This window comes from Tasmannia lanceolata, unplaced genomic scaffold, assembly GCF_043159265.1.
Source record: "Tasmannia lanceolata isolate RefF3 unplaced genomic scaffold, GAP_Taslan_0.1 ptg000004l, whole genome shotgun sequence".
NCBI lineage: Eukaryota > Viridiplantae > Streptophyta > Magnoliopsida > Canellales > Winteraceae > Tasmannia > Tasmannia lanceolata.
The window spans coordinates 5,024,169-5,047,852 of NW_027518681.1; the positions used below are offsets into that span (position 1 = coordinate 5,024,169).

The window sequence follows — 23,684 nt, forward strand, 5'->3', positions numbered from 1 at the left end:
ACTAGTGGTTGGAAAATCTGACCTGTCCGATCAGAAATTCAGAACACGCAAAGGGAGATAATATTTTCACCCCCTTGCAGTACGCATGCGCCCCACGCGTAAAAAAAACCTAACAGAAAAAGTAAAATCTGCTTTCATTGAGAGTTGAACTCAAGACCTCCCGCTTACTAAACGGGTGCTCTAACCAACTGAGCTATGAAAGCTTTGCCTCTCCACTCGACATAATTAATTATATATTAAATCATAAAATATACTTTTTGAAGACAGAGAGAAAAAGGGATGATTAGTGGAAATTATTTAACTTAGTTTAGAGGCTTGGATGATTCGCTTGAATAGGCCATTGGGTTTGCTAGGCACTAACATTAGAAAATTTAGAGATAGTAGGATTTTCCCTAAATTCTTGCTAGTTTTAACTTTTAACCTTGTTTGCAAACTCCTTTTCCCCCCACCAGTTTCCCATTTCCCTCTAAAGATAACAAAACTTCTCTACTCTCTCCTCCTTAGTCCTTACAACTGGCAAAGCTAGAGGTGAAGACCCAAGGCTCAACGATTATGGGATTTAAAAATCCCCTTTTCAAGCATGGTGATTGGGTAGGACTCATTGGTCATTATTAACAATATAAAAGACTTGCTTATATTAACTATCCCATCTCTAAGGCAATAATCAGGTGGCTAGGATAGTCTAATATGTGAGAGTTTTGCTAAATGGATCATCCATGATCTAAGCATCCAGAATGGGGTTGATTGGAAGATCTCTCCATCGATTGACGAAAAATATTCATCCAGACAATTTTTAACGGTCAGATCAAGCGCATCACCTAGCAACCTCATCTGATAACCATGGCCGGATGTACAATTGAATTGAGATAGTAACTTAATGATAAAATTCATCTAAAGGAGAATTATTCTTTTAAAATTCTTTAATTTAACATTCATATATGCTTATAGGTTCTGTAATTATCTTAAAGAATTAATTTATAGGTCACTTTAAAAAAATTCGGGTTCAAAACGAGGTCAATTCCGTGTTCCGAAAAAGTTCATTTGAGCAAAATTGAACCCTATAAAAATGTATTACATAGAATCCCTAATCCTTTTTTTTTTTTTAATTACCTAATTATCTTTAACTAGCAATTTATGAATAATTTTAATCAATTATTAAAATCATTTAATTATTTAAAATCCTGCGATGAATCAGAGGAGTGAGACTTGGGGGACTGACTCTTCCAACAATTTATCACAATTATCATATTAGCTTCAAGCAATATAATTACTAAATTATCCCTTAAAAATTTAATAATTTTAATCAATAATTAAAATAATTTAATTTAATAATTATTAAATCCTTGTTAAATAATTTTGTATATTCTAATATACTCTCAATTTATTTCTCAAAATTTGTTAAAAAATATAATTTATGGGTGGTAAAAAAACTGTTTTTTTTTTTTTTTTTTCCCAAGCAAACTCATACATTCTAGTTGAGCCACTAGAAGAAAATATTGCATATTTTTAAAATTCTTAACAGGAGTATCTCCCATTTTCTTATTGTATCATTTAACATTGTTGGCGTGTCTTTTTCTATATTGTTCGTGATTAGGGCCATGGATCATGTGGGCCATAATTAAACATAGAACAACGATCTTCCACCTTTGATTGAAAATACGGTTTTAGAGGTTTTCTCGTTTAATGTCGACACTAATTGTCGGTATTGTATATTCGAGAGTTGGAAGCACAAGCTTAAAATGTTATAGAGAAGACGCGAATCAGGTAGTGCTAGTTATGAAACCTCAAAATTCTTTCCAAAATAGTGACCAAAAGATAATAGAAAACATTGACAAAAGATCCAATCTCATTTTCAATATTCTACAACATCAGTCTCGTACCCACACAACCGATTATGGAGTCCCCAACCGGACTCAAATTTAGTGCAATATGTGGTCCACAATCGGTTATCATAATCTAAAACAAACATGGCCTTAGGTTCTGTTTGCTTTGGATTGTAGGAACCGATTGAGTCCAATAATCAGTTTTGGACTCACCAATTGGTTCTCAAAACCCAAAACAAATTCAGCCCTAGTTTCATCCTGGTCATGGGTAGATAAACTGAGGTTTGGATCCGTTAGTAATGACAATTATGCTACGAAGACTTGCTTTCACTGTGGCTCCAGCTCCAACTAATTGACTAAGTCGAGGGATTAAGCCTCTAGCTCGATGGTCAAGGCTTCGTTCTTCAAGCTAGAGGTCAATTAGGTCACTCAAAGAGGTGGAAATATCATTCTCAAATGTTTAGGCCATGTTTGTTTGTGTTTTTTTTTTTGAGAGACTGATTGTGGGTTGTTTTGTATTTGGCGAATTAATTTTAAGTCTAAAATTGATTATTGGACTAAAAAAACTGTCCTCTAAATCCAAAATAAACATTCCCTGTTTGTTCTAGATTTTGAGTACTGATTGTGAATCGGTAAATTTGAGCCTAATAATAATCGGTTTTTCAATTTGAGTACTGATTGTGATTCCGTCATCACTTGGAGAAGCTAATTTATCATGAAAAAAAAATTCATAGCTTCCATACATAACCTGACTGTCGCTATTGTACCGGACCTAAAGATAAATTTGAGTCCAATAATAAGTTTTGGACTCACAATCGGTTCTCAAAGTCTGTTTTGGACTCACAATCGGTTCTCAAGATCATCAATTATTTACTTCCTCAAAGACCAACGAAAGTCCGTTACGCTACAACCAAACGGACAAAAAACAGTAAAAGCAGCAGATAATCTCGGCACTACGATCGCCGTCCACGTGGCAACATCTCTAAACATTTTAAAAAGTGGGACCCACACCCGTAATCTGCGCACACCTCTTTTTCTGCTCAAAGACGTGTGTCTTTCCCACCTTTTTCACCCATGCCAAGTTTTCCTCTTAAAATGAGAAACACCCCTCTACTTTTAGAAAAATCCACCCATCTCTTTATCTCATAGCTCTATTTAGCTGACACACAAAACAAAATAAGACATTAAGACCCTCCACATGGCAAGAAATCTATGCATCTAAGCCTAGCAAGACCCAGACTAAAAACCCCTTAGAATGGTGTCACCACATGAATCTTCCTTTCCACTTCAACCCATTTCCATGGCGAAATCAAACCCTAATCGACCCAAATCCTCTTGCTTATCAGACACCTTGCTATTCATAGCTGGAGCCATGGTAGCTCTCCTCCTCTTCTGGGCTATCTATTCTTCTCTAAACCCTAACCTTACCCAAAACCCTAGTCTCTCTTCTATCCCCACCAAAACCAACACACCAAATTTTGAGGATTCCTTGCTAAATTGCCCCTCTGGGGCCCAAGATCTTCAATTGAATAAAGACCCTTCTCCCAATTTTTATGATGACCCAAATCTCAGCTACTCGATTGAAAAACCCATGAAAAATTGGGACGAAAAAAGGCGAAATTGGCTCCGGCAAAACCCTTCTTTTGCTGCCGGAAGCCGTGAACGAGTTGTACTTGTTTCCGGGTCACAGGCGGGGCCGTGCCGGAATCCGATTGGTGACCATTTATTACTTAGATTCTTCAAGAACAAGGTGGATTATTGCAGGATCCATGGCTATGATTTTTTCTATAATAATGCTCTGTTTCACCCCAAGATGTTCACTTTCTGGGCGAAAATTCCGGTCATTCGAGCCGCGATGATTGCTCACCCGGAGGCTGAGTGGGTTTGGTGGGTCGACTCGGATGCTGCTTTTACAGATATGGAGTTCAAGCTGCCATTGGAGAAGTACAGGTGTTGGATTTTTTATTTATTTCAAAGAGAATTCTTTTGTTCAATAGTACTCGAAGGACACTTTGTGCTGTGAAGAAGTGTTATATAAAAAACTCAATATGATGGGCCATAAAGTAAGTAGGTGGAAAAATCTTTTCCATGGGATGATCCCAACCCTCAACCCTCCGATCTATAGATGAACTGCATATTATGAAAATATCTATAGATAGGAGGGCTAGGATCTTCCTATGTAAATGATTTTTGGGCATAACCTATTTATGTTTATGGCCCATCATATGGACGGTTTGGATCATCCTATAGCGCAATCCGTACCTTACGTTTTGAAAAATAAGGGTTTATAAGCTAATATAGTCCAGTATTTTTTCAAAATTATCCTATGCTCTGTTTGTAGATGGCTGGGAGAATAGGAAAAAAATAAGTCAAAAGAGAATTAGACAAGAATGGAAGAGAATGGAAGATGGGGAGAATATTATGAGGGAGATTTGCGAGTAGTGTTTGGTTGCGGAAGATGTAGGGTGTCATTATCAAAATATAGGTGGGAGGGAGAGAGAAAAGCAAGAGAGAAAAAGAATAAGACAAGAATTTCTCCTAAACCTAACAAAATTTTCCATTTGGGTGAAAAAAGGGGAGAAGATTAGGGGGGGACATCTCTGCCACGTAGGCGCCACCTAGGATAAAAACTAATAAAGATGTCTAGAAGTTGTCTAGTGGTCAAAGGTCAAAGGTGTAAAAGACAACCAAACATGCTTTGGGGAGATCTCGGAGATCTCATGCATTTGAAACTCCTACATCCCTCCAAAACAAGCAACCAAACCGAGCACTATGGCTTCCATGCCGGGAGGATCCAAACTGTCCATTTGATGGGTCAAAACGTAAACAGCTTGTCCCCATAAAATAATTTGTACAGGATGATCCTAGCCCTTTGATTTATAGAGGAATCGCATATTATGGAAACCTCAATAGATTGATGGGTTGGGACATCTCTGCCACGTAGGCACCACATAGGATAAAAACCAATAATGATGTCTAGAAGTTGTCGGGTGGTCAAAGGTGTAAATGACAACCAAACATGTTTCGGGGAGATCTCTGGGAGATCTCGTGCATTTGAAACTCCTACAATCCCCCCAAAACAAGGAACCAAACCGAGCACTATGGCTTCCACGCTAGGAGGATCCAAACTGTCCATTTGATGGGTCAAAACGTAAACAGCTTGCAGCTTGTCCCCATAAAATAATTTGTACAGGATGATCCTAGCCCTTTGATTTATAGAGGAATCGCATGTTATGGAAACCTCAATAGATTGGTGGGTTGGGATTATCCTGTGCAAATGTACAAATGATACTTTGGGGCACAACCTATTTATGTTATGGCCTGTCAAATGAACGGTTAGGATCATCCTATTGAAGGTGTAAGATATTAGACTATAAGGACTTACACCATTTGAAAACTCTTCATTTTCAAAACGTTCACTCTTATTTGTGTCTTCCCCATTTTGATCATCCACAATACCGTATTTTGGCAACAACAGGGACCACAATCTCATAGTTCATGGCTGGACCAACCTCATCTACGAGAAACGAAGCTGGACGGGGCTCAATGCTGGAGTTTTCTTGATCAGGAACTGCCAATGGTCGATGGATTTCATGGACGTGTGGGCCAGTATGGGCCCACAGACCACAGAATACGATCAATGGGGTAAAACCCAAAAAACCCTTTTCAAAGACAAGTTCTTCAAAGAATCAGATGACCAAACAGGTCTAGCTTACCTACTAGTGAAAGAAAAAGAAAGATGGGGAAAAAAAATCTTCTTAGAAAGTGATTATTACTTCGAAGGGTATTGGGAAGAGATTGTAGGGACATTACAAAACATTACAAATAAGTATTTGGAGATTGAGAAGGGGGTGGCCGGATTAAGGAGGAGGCATGCGGAGAAAGTGAGTGAGTACTATGGAGAGATGAGGGAGGAGTATGTGAGAGGGTGGGGTAGTTTGAGGGGGAGTTATAGGAGGCCTTTTATAACACATTTTACAGGGTGTCAACCATGTAGTGGAGTTCACAACACGGAGTATTCTAGCAAGAGTTGTTGGGATGGAATGCAAAAAGCTCTGAATTTCGCAGATAATCAGGTTCTAAGGAGTTTTGGGTTCGTTCACAAGGATTTGGATTCTCCAGGGGTTTCTCCGGTGCCATTTGATTTTCCGGCATGAATATCATGTGTATGTTTTATGAACTTTTTTTTAGGTGCTATAATCCAGACCGTTCGTCTTGTGGATCCTTTCTTGATCGGACGATTATAATCGTAGGATTGAAGGGCTTTTGTCAAATATGAAACAGGGTTTGAGAAAGAAAAGTTAGACAAAAATTGGTCTAGAGTCAACACATTGCGACACATGTTTGTGATGGGGCCTACCTGAAATGAGTGAAGTTAGATTGCACTGTATAAGTAAGGAAAGTGAGTGACATTGGATACTTTGGCTTTTGTTTATAGCAACCTTTTTTTCTGCCTAAATATGTGTAAAGTGGGTCATGGGAATGTGGGAATGGAGAATCTTAGTGTTGATTGTAGTTAAATAATTGCGTGATTGGAGGATAATTTCTCGGTTATTAAAGTGTTATTATGGGTGTTAAGCCTTTTCTATTGCCTACCTAGATAATGGGATTGTAGGATAGGTATTCATGGACAAGACATTATCTTGGGGTTACCTTGTATCTCAGGATAGATTGATCCGAATACAGGTCTACCCAAATAATATTTAGGAATTACCAATGGGGGACAAAAATTATACGGAATTATCAAATTTGACCCATGCTTTTCTGAAATTATCAACGAGAGACAAAAGATGTCTTGTCAATAAAAGCTTGACGAAAATGCCCTTTTCTTAAGCATCACGTTTTGCGTTCTCACTTTTCCCTCTTCTCTCTTCATTCCTTCTTTTTTTTACTTTTTCATTTTCAATTTTGTTTTTTTACCTTAATAGTCATCTTCTTCATCATTTAGCCACCATTAGAGGTGGGAAAGCTCGAAAACTTGAAACGTGAGTTCATTCTCATCTATCTCTCTATATCTAGGTTTTGTTTTTCATTTGTTTTAGGGTTTTGCATTTCTACTTCTCCCTTTCAATGGAGGATGAGGAAGATGAATCGTAGGGTAGAAAGAAAAAAACAGTGAAAATGAAAGAATGAAAAAAATGAAGTAAAAAATGTGTTCATAAGGCACTCGATAAGCTCATTCGGAATTTGGTAACCCCATTTTGATACTGGATAACTCCAACCCCAGAGACTTCAAAACCCCCTTCCAAAACTCTAGTACCCTCAGCCAATTTTAAGGGACTTGATAAGCTCATTCGTAAATTGGTAACCCCATTTTGATATTAGATAACCGCAATCCCAAATACTTGAAAACCCCCTTCCAAAACTCTAAGTACCCTCAGCTAATTTTCAGGGACTTGATAAGCCCATTCGGAAATTGGTAACCCCATTTTGATACTTGATAACCCTAATTCTAGAGACTTGAAAACCCCCTTCCAAAACTCCAGTACCCTCGGCCAATTTTCAAGGACTTGATAAGCCCATTCGAAAATTGGTAACCCCATTTTTGATACTAGATAACCCCAATCCCAGAGATTTGAAAACCCCCTTCCAAAACTCCAGTACCCTTGGCCAATTTTTAGAGACTTGATCACCCATTCGGAAATTAGTAACCCCATTTTTTATACTAGATAACCCCAATCCTAGAGACTTGAAAACCCCCTTCCAAAACTCTAGTACTCTCGGCCAATTTTCAAGCACTTGATAAGCCCATTCGAAAATTGGTAACCCTACTTTTGAGAGTTACTAACCCCATTCCAGAGAGTTGATAAAGCCCTTCTGCTACAAAACCCCCTACCTGTAGCAACTCTTCTAATGGTATTACAATTCTGCTTATGATAGGAATAACAAAAGAAATGTATGTTGTTTTCATTAAATGTGCTTCATGTATTACATCCCAACCTGTGTATTACAAAAAAAATAAAATTAAGTAAATAAAAAAATGTGTAGCCATCCTTTCATGTATTACATCAACCTTTTCTTATACACAACCACTTGCCTTCCAAAAAATTGAGTGAAGTCATCCATGCATTATCTCCAGAACACACCCTAAAATACAAACCGCTTAAACCCTAAACAAGATAAATCAGAAACAGAGGAATGAAAGAAAAAAAGAAAAAAGAAAAACAAAACCTAGATACAGAGAGATAGATGGTAAGAACTCAGCATTCAAGTTTTCAAGATTTGCCAGCAACAATGATGGCTGAACAAGGAGGACGATGACTAGTAGGGTAATAAATCAAAAAGGTGATAATGGAAAAGTAAAAAAAGTGGGAAGAAGGAAAAAACAAGGTCAAAACGTCTTGTAAATGCCAAAGGGGAATTTCGTCCAGCTTTTACTGACAAGACCTCTTTTGTCCCTCGTTGATAATTTTTGAAAAGCATGGGTCATGTTGATAATTTCGCCTAATGTTTGTCCCCCATTGGTAATTGACCGTAATATTTATCTCTGAAAAAAATACTCTCTTCAAAAAAAAAAAAAAAAAAAAAAGAAGGCTTAAATTTCACGTTTTGGTAGGAATCACAACCATCTTAATTTTTTAGTTTTTATTTGAAATGATCTTGGATAGTTGTGCACCAAACAATGAGTAACCTTTATCTTCTAGGACATTCTATCCTACAAATACAGCCGGTGTGGGTAGGGTTGCCCCCGACCCGCATCGACCCGACCTGAAAATGACATGGGCTGGGTTTAGAAATCATGGGTCTTGGGTAGGGTTGGGTTTAAAATTGGAAAATCCGAGGGCTGGGTTTAAAGAAAGAAAAACACGAAATCTGACCGGACTCATATGGACTCATATGGGTGTACTGTAACTTTTTTAAATATCTATTGAATAACATAGCAAATTATTTTCTAATATATTGATACAATTGTTTCCATTGAGGTGATCATCTCTGTTATGAGAAAACATAGTGTCCTTAAATTTATACACTTGCTGACATAAATGTAGAGATTTTTGGTGTGAAGATTTGTTTTTTTTTCCAACAATCTTTAAAATTAGTCACTATCCTACACTAAAAAATGAAAACCTGACCCAATCCGACCCAACCCGAGAAACTATCTTGAGTAGGGTCGGGTTTACGAATCTCAAAAAATTAGAGCTGACCCAAAAATAACATGGGTCAGATTTAGAAATCATGGGTCTTGGGTAGGGTCAGGTTTAAAATTGGAAAATCCGACTCAATCTTGGGTAGGGCTGGGTTTAACGAAAAGAAAAACCGAACCCCAAAATCCGACCCGACTCATATGGGTGTACTGTGACTTTCTTAGATATCTCTTGAAGAACATAGCAAATTATTTTTTATTATATTTTGATACAATTGTTTCCATTGAGGTGATCATGTCTGTTATGTGAAAATATAGTGTCCTTAAATTTATACACTTGATGACATAAATTTAGAGATTTTTGGTGTGATGATTTGTTTTTTTTTCTTCCAAAATCTTTGAACTTAGTCACTATCCTACGTTAAAAAATGAAAACCTGACCCGATCTGACCCAACCCGAGAAACTATCTTGGGTAGGGTCGGGTTTAAAAGTCTCGGGTTTTCCTGTAAAAAATTAGACCCGACCCGACGCAAGATAATTCTGGGGTAGTGTAGGGTTTTTGAAAACCCGACCTTCCCGACCTGAGTTGCACCCCTAGGTGTGGGTTCATATTTTATTCAGGTGAGTGATATATCCACCCCCTATTCTTCCCTGGCCATCCTCTCTAGGGTATTTATGACTACATTTTTTAGTTTTTAATAGGGTTGCAACTCAAGTCAGGTTTTCCATAACCCAACCCTACCCTACCCGAGAAATTATCTCGGGTCGGGTTGAGTCTCTATGGGAAACCCTGAGATTCATAAACCCGGCCCTACCCAAGATAATTTCTCGGGTTGGGTTTTAAACGTTTAGATTATGACAGTGATTAATTTCAAAGATTGTAGGTCGAGTTTTTAATGTTTAGATTAAGATAGTGATTAATTTCAATGATGGTAAAAAACAACAAACCTTCAGACCAAAAATTTCTAAATTTAAGTTGTCAAATGCATAAATTTAAGAAAACAACTACTTTTTCACATGACAAACCTCACCTTAGTGAAAACAATTATATCAAATATACTTGAATATAATTCGGCATGTTATTTATGAGGTATCAAAGAAGATAATCTCAAACATACAAGAGTTTTCTTTCCTTAAACCCAACCTGTGGGTCGGTTTATTCAACCTCAAACCCGACCCAACCCAAGACCCATGATTTCTAAACCCGACCCATGTTATTTTTTAGTTGGGTTTCGGGTTAGAACTCTTTAAACCAGACCCAGCCTGAGCGTCAAACCTGACCCAACCCAAGACCCATGATTTCTAAATCCGACCCATGTTATTTCCGGGACGGGTCAATGTGGGTCGGGTAAAACCCTTTCCAAGTTGCAACCTTAGTTCTTACATAACAAGGGATGACCCTGGAAAGACAAGGGAGAGAATATGTTATTTCCATTTATCCAGTCATTGCTATTGTGGATTCTGGCTATGGCTGGTATCTAGTATAAGTTTTAGGATGCGTTTGGATTGTAAAATCAAGCTTTTGAATCATTATTCTCCTATTCTAATTCTGCCCGAACCCAGCACAAAAATAAGTAGGGCCGAAAGTGAAATGGGTGGAATTGAAGAGGAAAATCTGTGGAAATTTGTTTCTCGTCCCAAGAGGTGGTATTCTAATACCACCTGGTTAGAATGAAATTTTTATTGGAATTTTATTTAAAATGGGTGGAATTGAAGAGGAAAAGCTGTGGAAATTTGTTTCTCGGCCCAAGAGGCGGTATTCTAATACCACCATGGTTAGAATGAAATTTTAATTGGAATTTTATTTAATTGTTTTTTTTTTTCATTCCATTTTCAATGGAATGTGAATAGGAATCAAAATAGGATGTGGGTTTGATTCCTAATTTTAAGTTCTAACAACAATACAAACACATCCATAGGGACTAGTGCCACGGACCTCTATTGCGCGACTCTGATATGATGAGGGAGAGTTCAAACTTCCAAGCTACCATACTTTTCTTCTTTGTTAGCCGAGCTTACAAAACAACCTGTGCCGCCAACACAGCTCAATAATGTCTCACACACAACACTGAGAAATCTTTGCATCCGCTCTTTAGAAAAAACATCCTCACACAATTTCTGCTCTATGATCGGCTGACTAATGGACTTTCAGGGCATCAGTTTCAAAGACAATATAGCAAACCAAGCTGCCACCACTTGGAGAACATTCAAGATCTTTCCGACTTTGCCACAACTTGATGAGTTTCCCTTTCTTTTTTGCACTGCCACTTGCATTTGAGATGTACTAACCATAGCCACAAACAATGTTACTTCCTGCAACTATGCCAAGCACAAACACCAACTTTATCACAGCTCCTTAACAAGCTCTTGTATTCACAACTTGCTCTGATTCTGTCACTTGTTATCCAACTTACCAACTATCAAAGCATTCTTCTAAGCACACATGAACTTCGGCTCTGATACCAACAGCCACGGGCCTCTTATTTTAGCAGCGGAATAATCTGTGCGGCACCTCAACATATGCGTATGTTAAGGCCAGCCTTCAATCGTGAAAGGCTCTGAAGGCCATACACACCCAACACCTCTTGATGCTTCATATGTGGACACAATTTCTAAGCTGTTCAACAGGCTACTTGGCTAAGATCTTGACATGCACTTCTAGATGCTTTGCTCACGGCCACCAAACCTGTCACCAAGCTACTGAGCTTGGACTTGCCGAGACCAACTCTGAACCCACTCTCGTGATCAGCTAGCATCACAAGTTCATCGAACATCAGGCCTTGAAGCACAATGCAAAGTCCATTCAGTACAAGGCATTAAGATGCCATTTACAAATCCTCCAAGCACAAAGGCTTGGTCATCCAAGAAGTAAGATGCCCTATGGACTGATCTGTAAGGTGTGCATCTCGCAAGGGAAACCGAGGTCGCTCCGGCATGAACTCGTGGAAGACCTAGAGATTGGTCTACTCACAATACATACCGCGGTGCAGAAGGCAAGCTATATAGATAGAGCCCCCTACACCAGTCCGTATGCGCAATGCATGCATTGTCTTTGGCCCCCGACCTCGACTAAAGAAACTAGTGCATCCCTTTGGAAAACTCGCAGTCCGCACCCAAAGCTCCATTAGCGCACACACATGAGCTGTAATACGATTTCGTATTATGTGCCTCGCATGCACATGCAAGTCCACGTACAATCCACAAGCAAACCACTAAGGTTCCGGCCCACACATGCTAGGCCTATCGGTGGAGGAGTTAGCATGTCATGGGGCCAACTCCTCCTAAGAAGTTTGGCCAACCAACCCTCTAACCAGGAGTGCCCACCAAAAGTTCTATTAGAGACAACCCTTGAAGAATTCACTGGACATTGATGGCCCAAAATACTAACCGCGTCCCCGTGACATGGAGTGCTCTTCGAAGACTGGGTTGCCCTCAACTATTTCCCCATGACACTAGGGTTGCAACTTGAGTCGGGCGCGGGTCGGGTTTGCCGGAACCCACCCTACTTAGAAAATTAAACTGGTCGGGTAGAGTTTTTTTTTATGAGAAAACCCAAGATTGATAAATCTGATTTTATTCAAGATAGTGTTCACGTTACAAACGTGACCGCCGCCTTAAACAAAGCAAATATATCAATTCTAGTGGGACAACCCGTGCGATGCATGGGGCGACCAAAAAGTAAATGATTCATTACAAATGTGTCAAAAATGTTGCAGGAAAATAAACTTAGTTTATGAGCCTAGGCTACAGGAACCACCCCAACAAACTTAGTTTATAGATTTAAAAAAAAAAAAAAATTATTCTTAGTTAGGACCCACTAATTTGCATCACATTTTTGGATGGGGTGGGTCCCACCATTTTACAGCCATGAATAGCATGGGTGTAAAACAATGAGGCCTACCCCATAAAAAAATGAGTTAAATGTTGGCCACCCCATCAAAACAATGAGGCCCACAACATGGGAACAGATTTTGTCATATTCATTTACTCATCTGAGGTGGCTGCTCTCTCATGCAACAGCCACCCCACGGAATGCCTTCTGTAAAGGTCTCCTGGTTCTAGCAAATCCCATCTAAACCACCCAAAATAAATGTTTAATTTGTGCACCATATGGGAACTGTTTAATGTGTGCACCATATAGGAACTTGGATGGCAGGACATGGGCAACTTAGGAATCTCCTAGATGGTTGTGTTCTCCTCTGTAAATAGGCTTTGGGTCTCACTTCAAGTGCAAAACACTCTCTCCCCTTAATCCATCGGTCTCCTCACACGTGCACTTGAATCGCCCCATGGGTTTATGCATTCTCCAACCTTTTCTTTAGGAAAGGTTATGAGGATTTTCGTCCTTTTTTTATCTTGTAAAACTGCAAACAAACTCACTGGACAGGCAGCTCCATATCTGCCCCTTTTTTCTCAATCTCTTGCAAATCATCCTTTGCTTTTGTCCACCCTCTTCCTCCACGCTCTTTGTAATACCCAGCCCTACACCTGTCTCTCGCATGCACCAACACATGCTAGAGAAGGCTGTAGAAAGTTAAAGATAAGGCTTGAGTTGTTTTTAATATTTTTTATTCCTGATGTTAGTAAAAAGGTCATAAAGTTGGTCAAAATTACAAAGTTGCCATCCAATAGAGATAAGAAGCATAGAACGAGTTATGTTTGTTCTGCTCTTATGTGGGTTATGAGAAACATGTCTGCATCCCTTTTTCTCCCTGATTTGAGCATCGAATATTTTCAAAACCCCTTCCTTGCTATAATCTAGCTGCATATTTCCTCCACACATCACTTCACCGGAAAACTGCTATTTTCCTCGAGTAAGCATTATTTGATATATTTTTTTGATTTGTTTATTTTCTTCACTCAAACACCTAAAAGTTAATGGTCTTTGGGCATATTGATGATCAATGGATGAATTTCTAAGATGGGATATTAAGGGGGATTCATTTGTGTATTTAGATAACTTAAGTGAAACTTGAGATTGTAAATTTTATGTTTTTGTTTTGTGTGGGGTGTAGTTGAGTGTGACGGGTCACAGAAAGAGAAGGGAAAGGCCGTAGCAATTAAGTGATGTGATGCACCTTTAGCGTGTCCTGTATGTGCATTTCATATTAAGACTATAAAAATTTGCATTGTTTTAGCATGATGTGATAAATTGTTTCTATCAGTAATATTAAATTATTTTCTTAGCTATAATCTAGCTGCATATTTCCTCCACACGTCACTTCACCGGAAAACCGCTATTTCCCTCAGGTAAGCATTATTTGATATATATTTTTTGATTTGTTTATTTTCTTCACTCAAATACCTAAAAGTTAATGGTCTTTGGGCATATTGATGATCAACGGATGAATTTCTAAGATGGGATATTAAGGGGGATTCATTTGTGTATTTAGATAACTTAAGTGAAACCTGAGATTGCAAATTTTATGTTTTTGTTTAGTGTGGGGCGTAGTTGAGCGTGACGGGTCACAGAAAGATAAGCGAAAGGCCGTGGCAAGTGATGTGATGCACCTTTAGCGTGTTCTGTGTGTGCATTTCATATTAAGACTATTAAAATTTGCATTCTTTTAGCATGATGTGATAAAATTGTTTCTATTAGTAATAGTAAATTGTTTTCTATGCATTGCTGGGTATATCTGTAATTGCACGATGTCGGTATTTGTGAATACCACTCGTGGTTTGGCTCATGATGGATGGTACGTGTTTGTAGGCCCGCCAATGAGATAAAAATTCTTTGGCTCTCTTATGTCAATGGAGGTAAAATAATTGACCATGTCGACTTGTATTAGATATCAGACTGCGAGAATGCAGTGTTTGTTGACGACCATGCCTATTACATGAGCATATGTTCATCTTTTGCCTATTCCGATAGCATGATCAGTATTTTGATATTGTGATAGCAAAGTAATTGAGTTTGCATCCTGTGATATATACCTAGTAAATTGTAGTTTATGATTTGATAATTGTATTTGTTCTTAGTTTACAAAACCGTATAGACCATGTTTTTGTTGTGTTATGTTACTTACCGGCTTTCAAGCTGATATGTGATAAATAAATTTTTTTTCAGACACTGAGACTGATCGTGGTGAGGGATCCACCCTGTACTTGCGGGATTTTCTGGACTAGGTTATATGTGATCTTTTTGACATTTTGGGGATGTGAGTATGTTGTTATAGATAAACTAATGTAATATAAGGGGTTTTAAAGTTTGTAAATAAGAATTTTGGTGGTTGTTTGTATATAAGGTTTTAGAAGTTTTAGTTGCTCTGAATACTACCCAAGTAAATTGTGAATGTATCTTTGGTGTTATATTAATGTTTTGTAAGAAAGTCTTGCGTGCCTGTGAGGTCTTATTTTGCAGGTACGCGGCATTTGTGGTGCCTTCGGTTCGAGGGCGTGACATTCTTCATGTCTTCCATCATTGGATTCTTATTAAGCAAATGCAAACCCATAAAAGCTACGAAGAAATGAAAATCCAAAAGGAAGAAATAATACATGAAAGAAAAAAAAGGTGAATGGCAAACTCAAAAGAAAATACAGAACAATAGTACATGAAAGAAAAAAAAAGGTGAATGGCAAACTCAAAAGAAAATACAAAATACCTTTTTCAGGTCAAGCTCAGGCCCATGGACCACTGTCCTGTTGCTTCAAGGAAATTCGTCTGCCTCCTTTTTTTTTCTTAAGAACATCCAGCGGAGGAGGCGCTATTGAAATGGTTGAATGTTATTGGAAAAGCCAAATTAATAGGGGATAATGACATGTTGGCGGCAAAATCTTTAGGAAATTGAAAATCAAAATTGAATTAGTATGGGATAAATTTTAGCCCTGATTTAGTAGGGGGTGACTGTTAGTGGGAAGATTTCTTCCCTCTCACATTAGGTAGTTGGAAAAGCTGAACTAATAGGGAGCATATCAGCGGCAAAATTTGCTCAAATCAAAATTGAATTGGTAAGGAATAAATTTTAGCCCACGAATTAGTAGGGGATGATAAATAGGCGGGAGATTAAAAGTTAGCGGTTGAGAACCGACTTTCTAGGAGAAAACCTTTTCCCGGAAAAAAGGCGAATGACAGTGGAAAGTTAGCTGCTTTAGTATAGATAGATAGATAGATAGATATTAAAAAGAGCACTACTAGGAAAACGGGATTCCGTTCTTGGAAAAAAAGGGCATCAATTATTGGGCCATGTCCATTAAAATACAAATGGAGGGAGCTCAAATCCCCATAAAAGCAATAAATACACATAAAAAAGGATCAAATCAACGGTCATTTCACTCCAGCTTTTATTCTCTAAACGGCATCCTGTTTTCAAAGTGTTTTCCTATTAAAAATAAGGGGCTTTCGAAAAGAAGTTCTGTACTTTGGTTTATTTGAGAAAAAGAATCTTCTAGTTTTGCCATTTGCAAATAGAGTCATCAGACATCATGTTGGAGGGAATTTTGTAAATCAAGTCATGCCATCAATTTGACCAAAATAATCTCGGTGGATTTTATTTTTTTAAGAGGAAGTCTAGACTGAAGGGAGCCCTTGCAAAAAAGAGGTAAAAGGGCTCTCATATTGGCTACACATCACCATCATGCATTAATAACGGCTGAAAAGTCAAACATGATGGTGATGTGTGTCACGCCCCGAACCCAGAATTTGAGGTAAGGCGCACGTGACAGCCGCCGCACGCCCATAGGGTCGCCCCCCACAAGCATGCAAGGCTCCTTAACAATCAACTATTCTCAACATTCAGAGCAACTAATAAATGTGGAAAATTTAGACTCAATTAAAGCTCAAATGAAATACATATATAGGTCCATAAGTCTAAATCCAACAATACTTATTCGATAACAGTCACCTTAATAAAATAACAAAAGTCTCTAACTCGAATAATGAAAGAAAGTAAGAAATTTCCTAAGCTCCAATCCAAGTGCCTGATCTCAGCAAGTCTCTTGTCGCTCCTCTGTATCTGAAAATTGTTAAACCACATAATGAGCTAACAGCCCAGCCGGTTTTCCAAATCCAAGCTAGCTAATAGGAAAACGAAAACAATGCTGGTGCGGAAAAGAAGTACCATGCCATAAAATTTAGCCAATGCAGAAATTGATAAGAATCAAGAAAATCATTTCTACATAAGCTAAATAAGAAAAATACATGTTTTTACAAAAACGGTTCCAACCACTCGGTTATGCAATTTTCCACTTTGAAATCAATGACAAAGAATATATATTTTCAACCATTTGGTTGTGCAGTTTTCCATTTAGAAATCAAATACTTAACAGTCTTCTCTGTGGCCAATTTCCAACCTTATTGGCAAGTAGCGTAACCCAAGGCGAACACTCGTTCGCAGGACTCACAGGTCCAAAAGAGCGCAATGTCACAATATCAATAGCCAGAGGACTCCCTACTGGCCGCCCGAGATCAACCTTACGGGTAGATAAAATTTGACCGGTCTACGTGATCACGTCCAGTGTACTCACCCACTGGTAGGTTGGGCACTAGATCCCCACCAGAGATCAACCTTACTGGCGGAATCCATTCCATACCAAGACTGTATACAATTATAGATAGAAGCAATTTAATGTTTGCAATACCGTGCCCTAAATTTTGTAAACGCTTCAAGTCATAGGGGACTCCCCCCATTCCAATCTATGAAAACCATATCGTAAACAAAGTGCCTTTCAAATTGTTGCTTCATGAATTCTAGTTTTCAAAATCATGTTCTTCATAAAGCTTTTTATGTATAGGAATGAAAACATTTCAAGACTAAAGGATACCATGCATAATGACATTCAACTATTTAGAATGACATACTAAAAAACGGTCAGTGAAAATCTTCTCCAAAACAAGTTCCAAGTGAGAGTAGATATGCAAAAATTGTAATAGAAAGCTTTCAACTTAGCTAAATGTAAATATTTGATAATACACTGACATAGGGTAGGATCAGCTACCTTAAGCGCTACTCCAAGAATTTCCTTTAGCGAAGTACCCAGTTTGAAACTTGCGGCTGCTAAATTAGCAGAGATTCACCAACGGATGGAGTTTATGGGCGAGATCCAATGCTATTATAAAACTATCAAGAAATGCAACTTTTATAAGTTGTTTGCAGATTTCTTGAATCCGCACGATGAGGGCAGCAGAGGCTTCCAATGGCTAAAAATATAAAAATCTACTTGAGACAAGAGTTGCAAGGTAAGGCTCATCAGTTTCTAAACCTTGGAAGCAAGCTTCAAGTGGCAAAAGAAATCCATTGCAAGTCTGGGGTAGAAGTAGATATCATAAGGCTTCTGTGCATTTTGAAACTCACGACCCTTCTCACCTTCTATATGATTTCCCTCAAGATTTTAGTGATTTTCGTTCATGTATAGAGGCACCCTCTTTCCTAGAAAGTAATTCAAATCAATTAGGCAGTTACCATTACATTTAGTGTCTTACTTTATTAAGAATAGAATCCTAATTAAATAGAGAATTAAAGACCTTCAATTAGCCTATGAAGCAGCTCCTTTCTAAAGATATGATAACCCAATATTTCCCCCCATAGGAACTGTCCAAAACGATGTGGCTCACATGCCCTTTTCGTTGCAAGCAATATTTTGAAACAAGGAATTATTGACCTTCCCTTTTTCCCTTTTTGAAATGTTTGCTACCTTATTTTCTGTTAGCTGAAAATCCATAGGAGGAAACCTACCAAGATTGAATCTTAAAAAGATAGAGATTCCTAAAAAATCCTACCCACTAGTGGAAGATTCTATTCAAAGCCAAATTTAACTTTAGTGAAGGTGTTATATACGGTCAACCTTATTGTGCTTTCCAAAATGAGCAGCCTTTTAAAAGGTGTTTAAATGGACTTTACTCCATTGATGATAATAGCACCCTTTACCATTTTCAATAAAATTAATCTTAAGTTCATTTGGTATTAACACCCATTTCAAAGAAAATTCACAAGCTTCATTTTGGCAACGACACTCATTTCTAAGCAATTAATCCTGAGCTTAATTTTTGGTAATGACACCCATTTCAAGAAGTTAAAACAAGTTCAAGCATTGGGGCTGGGTGTTACAATGTGCAGCCAATGGGGGAGCCCTTTCACCTCTTTTTTGCAAGGGCTCCCTTCAGTCTAGACTTCCTCTTTTTTTAAACTCATAATAAAAAGACCAAAATGTTATAAATGGGAAAAGACAAAAGTTACCTTATAAAAAGACCAAATTACCGATGACAGTCAGTGATAAGTTTTAAACCATGGGTGTGGGAATAACATTTCTATCAGCATTTTCCCGGATCTTGTTCACAAATCAGTCTATCTTTAATTGTTTAAAATCCACATGAGAAGAACAAAGTCTTGTAGAAGATGGGTAAATATCTAGAAAATCTAACAAACAAACAAACGAATAGTCCTACTTCCAAAGGGGGTGGGGACACCCTACGTCACCAAAAAAAAAGAGAGAAGGGAAGTTTCCTCTTTCCTCCCTGGAGACGTGTGATGAGATCCCACCCGAGCTTACCCGGTGCACGTGATTTACGGGCTATTGCGTGCATCTGTAGGGAATAGTCTTACTTCCAAAGGGGGTGGGGACACCCAACGTCACCAAAAAAAGAGAGAAGGGAAGTTTCCTCTTTCCGTCATTTCATATTTATTTTGATAGAACGGGAGCACCTAAACTTCGTGTCAATCAACTATAATACTGGAAAGAAAAACTATGTATTACATGAGTGAAGTACTGCTTATAAATACTCGATCTCATCACTAATTGTCTCATAATCACACCTTAGTTAAGATAAGCTCTTCATCTCCTCCTCCCTGTCCGCCCCATCTTCTTGTTCCTCTTCGCAGCATCTTAGAAAAATTTCAACATGGCCAATCACCTTACAACCGTTTCAAGCACTCAAACATTGAAGCTGACTATCACCCGGCGATCAACAAATTACCAACAAAGCTTTGCAGATTATGATTTCATCCAATCACTAAAGAGTGACTATAAGGTGATCAATGGAATTCGTAATGTTTTACCCATAGTTTCAAAATCCCGGCCCCAGAATCATTAATTAATTATTAACTCGTCCAAGTTGGCTCCTTTTTACCTTGGCTGCGTTCTTGTTCTAGTCCTCAATTTGTTCTATAAATTCAATCAAATTAAACTGCTTTTGACTCTCTCGAGTACTCGACTGTATCAACCAAGTACTCAGGCCACATTAATTGGTTACTCAGCCGCATCACACCAAGTCAACTAAAGTTTGCTTTGGCTGCGTTTTGAATTGTATCTGTGTTTTGAAACATTGATTTTCCCATCTTTAGCAATGTGGATTGTACTAACTTGTTGGGTGTTTGTAGGGTGAGATGTACGAGAGGCACTTCAAAAAGCTCAAGGAAGATGTGAGGTGTTTGCTCGTAAAAGTAGGCCAAAGTGTAGATCGACTGAACCTGATCGATACTCTCCAATGCTTAGGGGTTGGGTATCACTACAAAAAGGAGATCCAGGAAGCACTGAGGATAATATCCATAAATGACTACAGCATGGGAGATGATCTCTATGCTACGGTTCTTCGGTTTAGGCTACTTAGACAACATGGGTTTGAGGTCTCACAAGGTGAATATGCTCTCCATGGCTGCAACTTGGGTCCGGTAGGGTTGGGCTTTTGCTAAAAAATGAATTGGAATCAACCCGAACCCGACACGGTTTTATGGTAAAAGCTCAACCCGAATTCCCAAAAAATTGACCCAAGTTACACCAGTGACTTATCCACACAATGTTGCCTGTAAACTTGTTATGGATCTCTGACCTTTGCAGTGTTAATTTGTGAGAGACAGATGTTTTCAATGGCTTCAAGGATGATAAGGGTGATTTCATGGCATCACTTTGTGAGGATACGAAAGGTATCTTGAGCTTGTATCAAGCATCACACCTTGCTTTTGAAGGAGAAATTGTGATGGATGAGGCCAGAACTTTCACGACCATGCATCTCACGGATGCTCTCAAAGGGAAGAGCATAGAGCAAAAGCTGGCAAGACAAGTAGAGCATGCCTTGAAGCTTCCATTGCATTGGAGGGTGCCAAAGTTAGAGGCTAGGTGGTACATAGAAGAAATATACCTTAGAAAAGAGGACATGAGTCCTTCGTTATTTGAGATGGCTAAGCTTGATTACAACATGGTGCAAGCCATATACCAGACAAACGTTAAAGCAATGTCCAAGTAAGAGAATAATAGTTTCAACTGAAACATCTCTATTTGTCTATCTATTAGCTGATTTTTTGGGCAGGCCCAATCCTTGTCAGGGCCCATCAGATGAATGGTTTGCATCATTCAAACAATGTGGGCCCTCACTGTATTTTTGGCCGAATAAGTAGATAAAGTATCTACATGATCGAGTGGAAACATTTTTCCCTATATATAAGATATTTGCTAGGAACCATCGCAGAAGGCATGTCACGGACCGGCTGTTGCATGAGAGAACAACCACATATGTTGAATTAAATGAAGAAGACAAAAAGTGAGCCTATGTGGCTGGTCTCTCATGCAACAGCCGGTCCGCAAAATACCTTCTGCAATGGTCCCTAGCAAATCGACTCCCTTGTTTAAATAGGCACAACTTTCTTCGTCCACTTTTTATAGAGGGGTGTCACTATCAAAGCAAGGGATGGAGGTTGATTAGGAATTTGTGTGGGTGTGTAAGGTACGTCTAGGGGTGGCAAAATTGGCCGAACCGAACTGGAACCGAGCCGAAATCGAACCAAAAATTCAGTTTCGGTTTGGTTAAACCAAACCGATTCAAATTTTGGTTTGGTTCGGTTTGGGGATCAAACCAAACCGAAACCGAATATTTCCAATGATTATGAGTAAGGCGTGGCAAAATTGGCGGAACCGATCCGAAACCGAACCGAAAATTCGGTTTCTGTTTGGTAAAACCAAACAGAAAATTCGGTTTCGGTTTGGTAAAACCAAACCGACTCAAATTTTGGTTCGGTTCGGTTTGGGGGTCAAACCGAACCGAAACCGAACCATTGCCACCCCTAGGTACGTCCCAATGGAATTACATTGCTCTTATCTGATGTACTTGTCACTTTGGTCTTTTGAGTCCAAGAGATTTCCTCATGTAAGATTATCCTTTTATGGTGATGATTTTTTTTAGATGGGATGTTAACGCGATGGAACAGCTACCAGATTACATGAAGATATGTTTTATGGCTCTCTTCAACACTGTCAATGAAATGCATATGACACCCTAAAAGAGCAGGGATGGGAAATCACCCAGTATCTAAAAAAAATGGTATTGCATTAATTTTCTTCATTTAGTGATGTGAAAACTAATTTCATTCTCATTCTTGGAGGTGTTACATACGTTCAACTTATCTAGTGAGTGTTTTTGTGTAATTTAGTGGGCAGATTTACGTAAAGCATACCTCGTGGAGGCAAAATGGTACAACAATAAGTACACACTAACCCTTGACGAGTATCTTAACAATGGGGTGATTTCGATAGCCGGATCCGTCATACTAGGACATGCTTATTTTTCACTGAAACCAAAGATAACTAAGGAAGCACTAGATTGCATAGAAAACAATCCAAATGTCGTTCATTGGGCATCGATGATTGTTCGACTTTGGGATGATTTGGGGACTTCGACGGTACATTTTACTTAGGAATCTTGTTTCCTCAACCATACTGGATGTTACACTACTTGTCTAAACTCAATTGCTTCATTGTGTATACATATGTATGTATTTTTTCAGGCGGAGCTGGAGAGAGGTGATGTTCCCAAATCTATTCAGTGTTACATGTATGAAACTGGTGCTTCAGAGGCAGTTGCTCGCGAACTTATCAGAGGCTTGATTAGTGATACAATGGAAGAAGATGAATAAAGATTCAATCTCTTTTTCTCTGTTTCCTCAACCTTTTATCAGTGCCGCATTGGGCGGGGCACGGATTTCCCATCACTGTTACCAAGAGGGCGATGGATTTGGTGATCCAAAAAGCCAAACCAAGGAGCAAATCATGTTATTGTTGGTTGACCCCATCCATTTCGGTTAAGGAATTATATGCCCAATTTGGTTTTGGTAGTTGATGGGGATTGGTATTAGTTTGACACTAGTGGTTATCCATATATGCCCAAATGTATTGTTATCTCTTAAAGAGTGTGTGGACATAAGATTTGTATGTAATGATGTAAATCCTTCCCATCGGGATTTACAGCAAAATGACCGAAACGCCTTTGGACACATAATTGCTATTTTATTATCCTCATTACATCACTCCAAAATAAAAGGAAGCAGGAAACCCTATTAGATGATCACTTGTATTCACAAGTTTATTTTTGACGAATGACCGTCAAGCAACAATACAAAATGAAGATCACACAAGGAGTGACCTAATCAACTCGTGGGGGTTTGCAAGAACCATGCCATGGTTTTGGATAAAAAACTTCGGTCACAATGGATCAACCTTACCGTTGCGTCAAGGCTCTCTTCACAGATGATGTCCCAAAATTTTACTTTATTCAAATCCATCTCTTTCTTCCCGTATCATCAAACATAAATGCTAGACTCAATGGAGCCCTTGCAAAAATGAGATGAAAGGATTCCCCATTGGCTGCACATCACTCTAAAATGAACAAGTCAACGAATGCTAAATACGACGAGTCACGTGCAGCCAATGGGTAGCCCTTTCATCTCATTTTTGCCCTTCCACCTCCACTACCAACCAGGTCTAACTCTTCTCTTGATTTTTTTATGCCCTGGAAAAACAATTCTAACAGAATTTTTTCTTTTCTTTTCAAGATTTAGATGAAAATGATATGATT

General features: G+C 38.6%; 1 protein-coding gene, 1 long non-coding RNA gene, 1 other non-coding gene and 1 pseudogene across 3 annotated transcripts; 3 read left to right on the forward strand and 1 right to left on the reverse strand.

The window, feature by feature from the left end:
- Positions 1-129: 129 nt before the first annotated feature.
- TRNAT-AGU (transfer RNA threonine (anticodon AGU)) lies at positions 130-203 on the reverse strand. Its single transcript has one exon. It is a non-coding gene; the product is annotated as a tRNA-Thr (tRNA).
- A 2,793-nt stretch (positions 204-2,996) lies between these two features.
- On the forward strand, positions 2,997-6,382 carry LOC143876100 (galactomannan galactosyltransferase 1-like). Its single transcript, XM_077377740.1, has 2 exons — positions 2,997-3,773; positions 5,302-6,382. Exons 1-2 carry the CDS (start codon positions 3,079-3,081, stop codon positions 5,978-5,980), a joined length of 1,374 nt encoding a protein of 457 aa, XP_077233855.1. The 5' UTR covers positions 2,997-3,078; the 3' UTR covers positions 5,981-6,382.
- A 6,716-nt stretch (positions 6,383-13,098) lies between these two features.
- Positions 13,099-15,215, forward strand: LOC143875750 (uncharacterized). Its single transcript, XR_013250183.1, has 2 exons — positions 13,099-13,722; positions 14,976-15,215. It is a non-coding gene; the product is annotated as an uncharacterized LOC143875750 (long non-coding RNA).
- A 4,457-nt stretch (positions 15,216-19,672) lies between these two features.
- On the forward strand, positions 19,673-23,022 carry LOC143875942 (alpha-terpineol synthase, chloroplastic-like; annotated as a pseudogene).
- Positions 23,023-23,684: the final 662 nt, after the last annotated feature.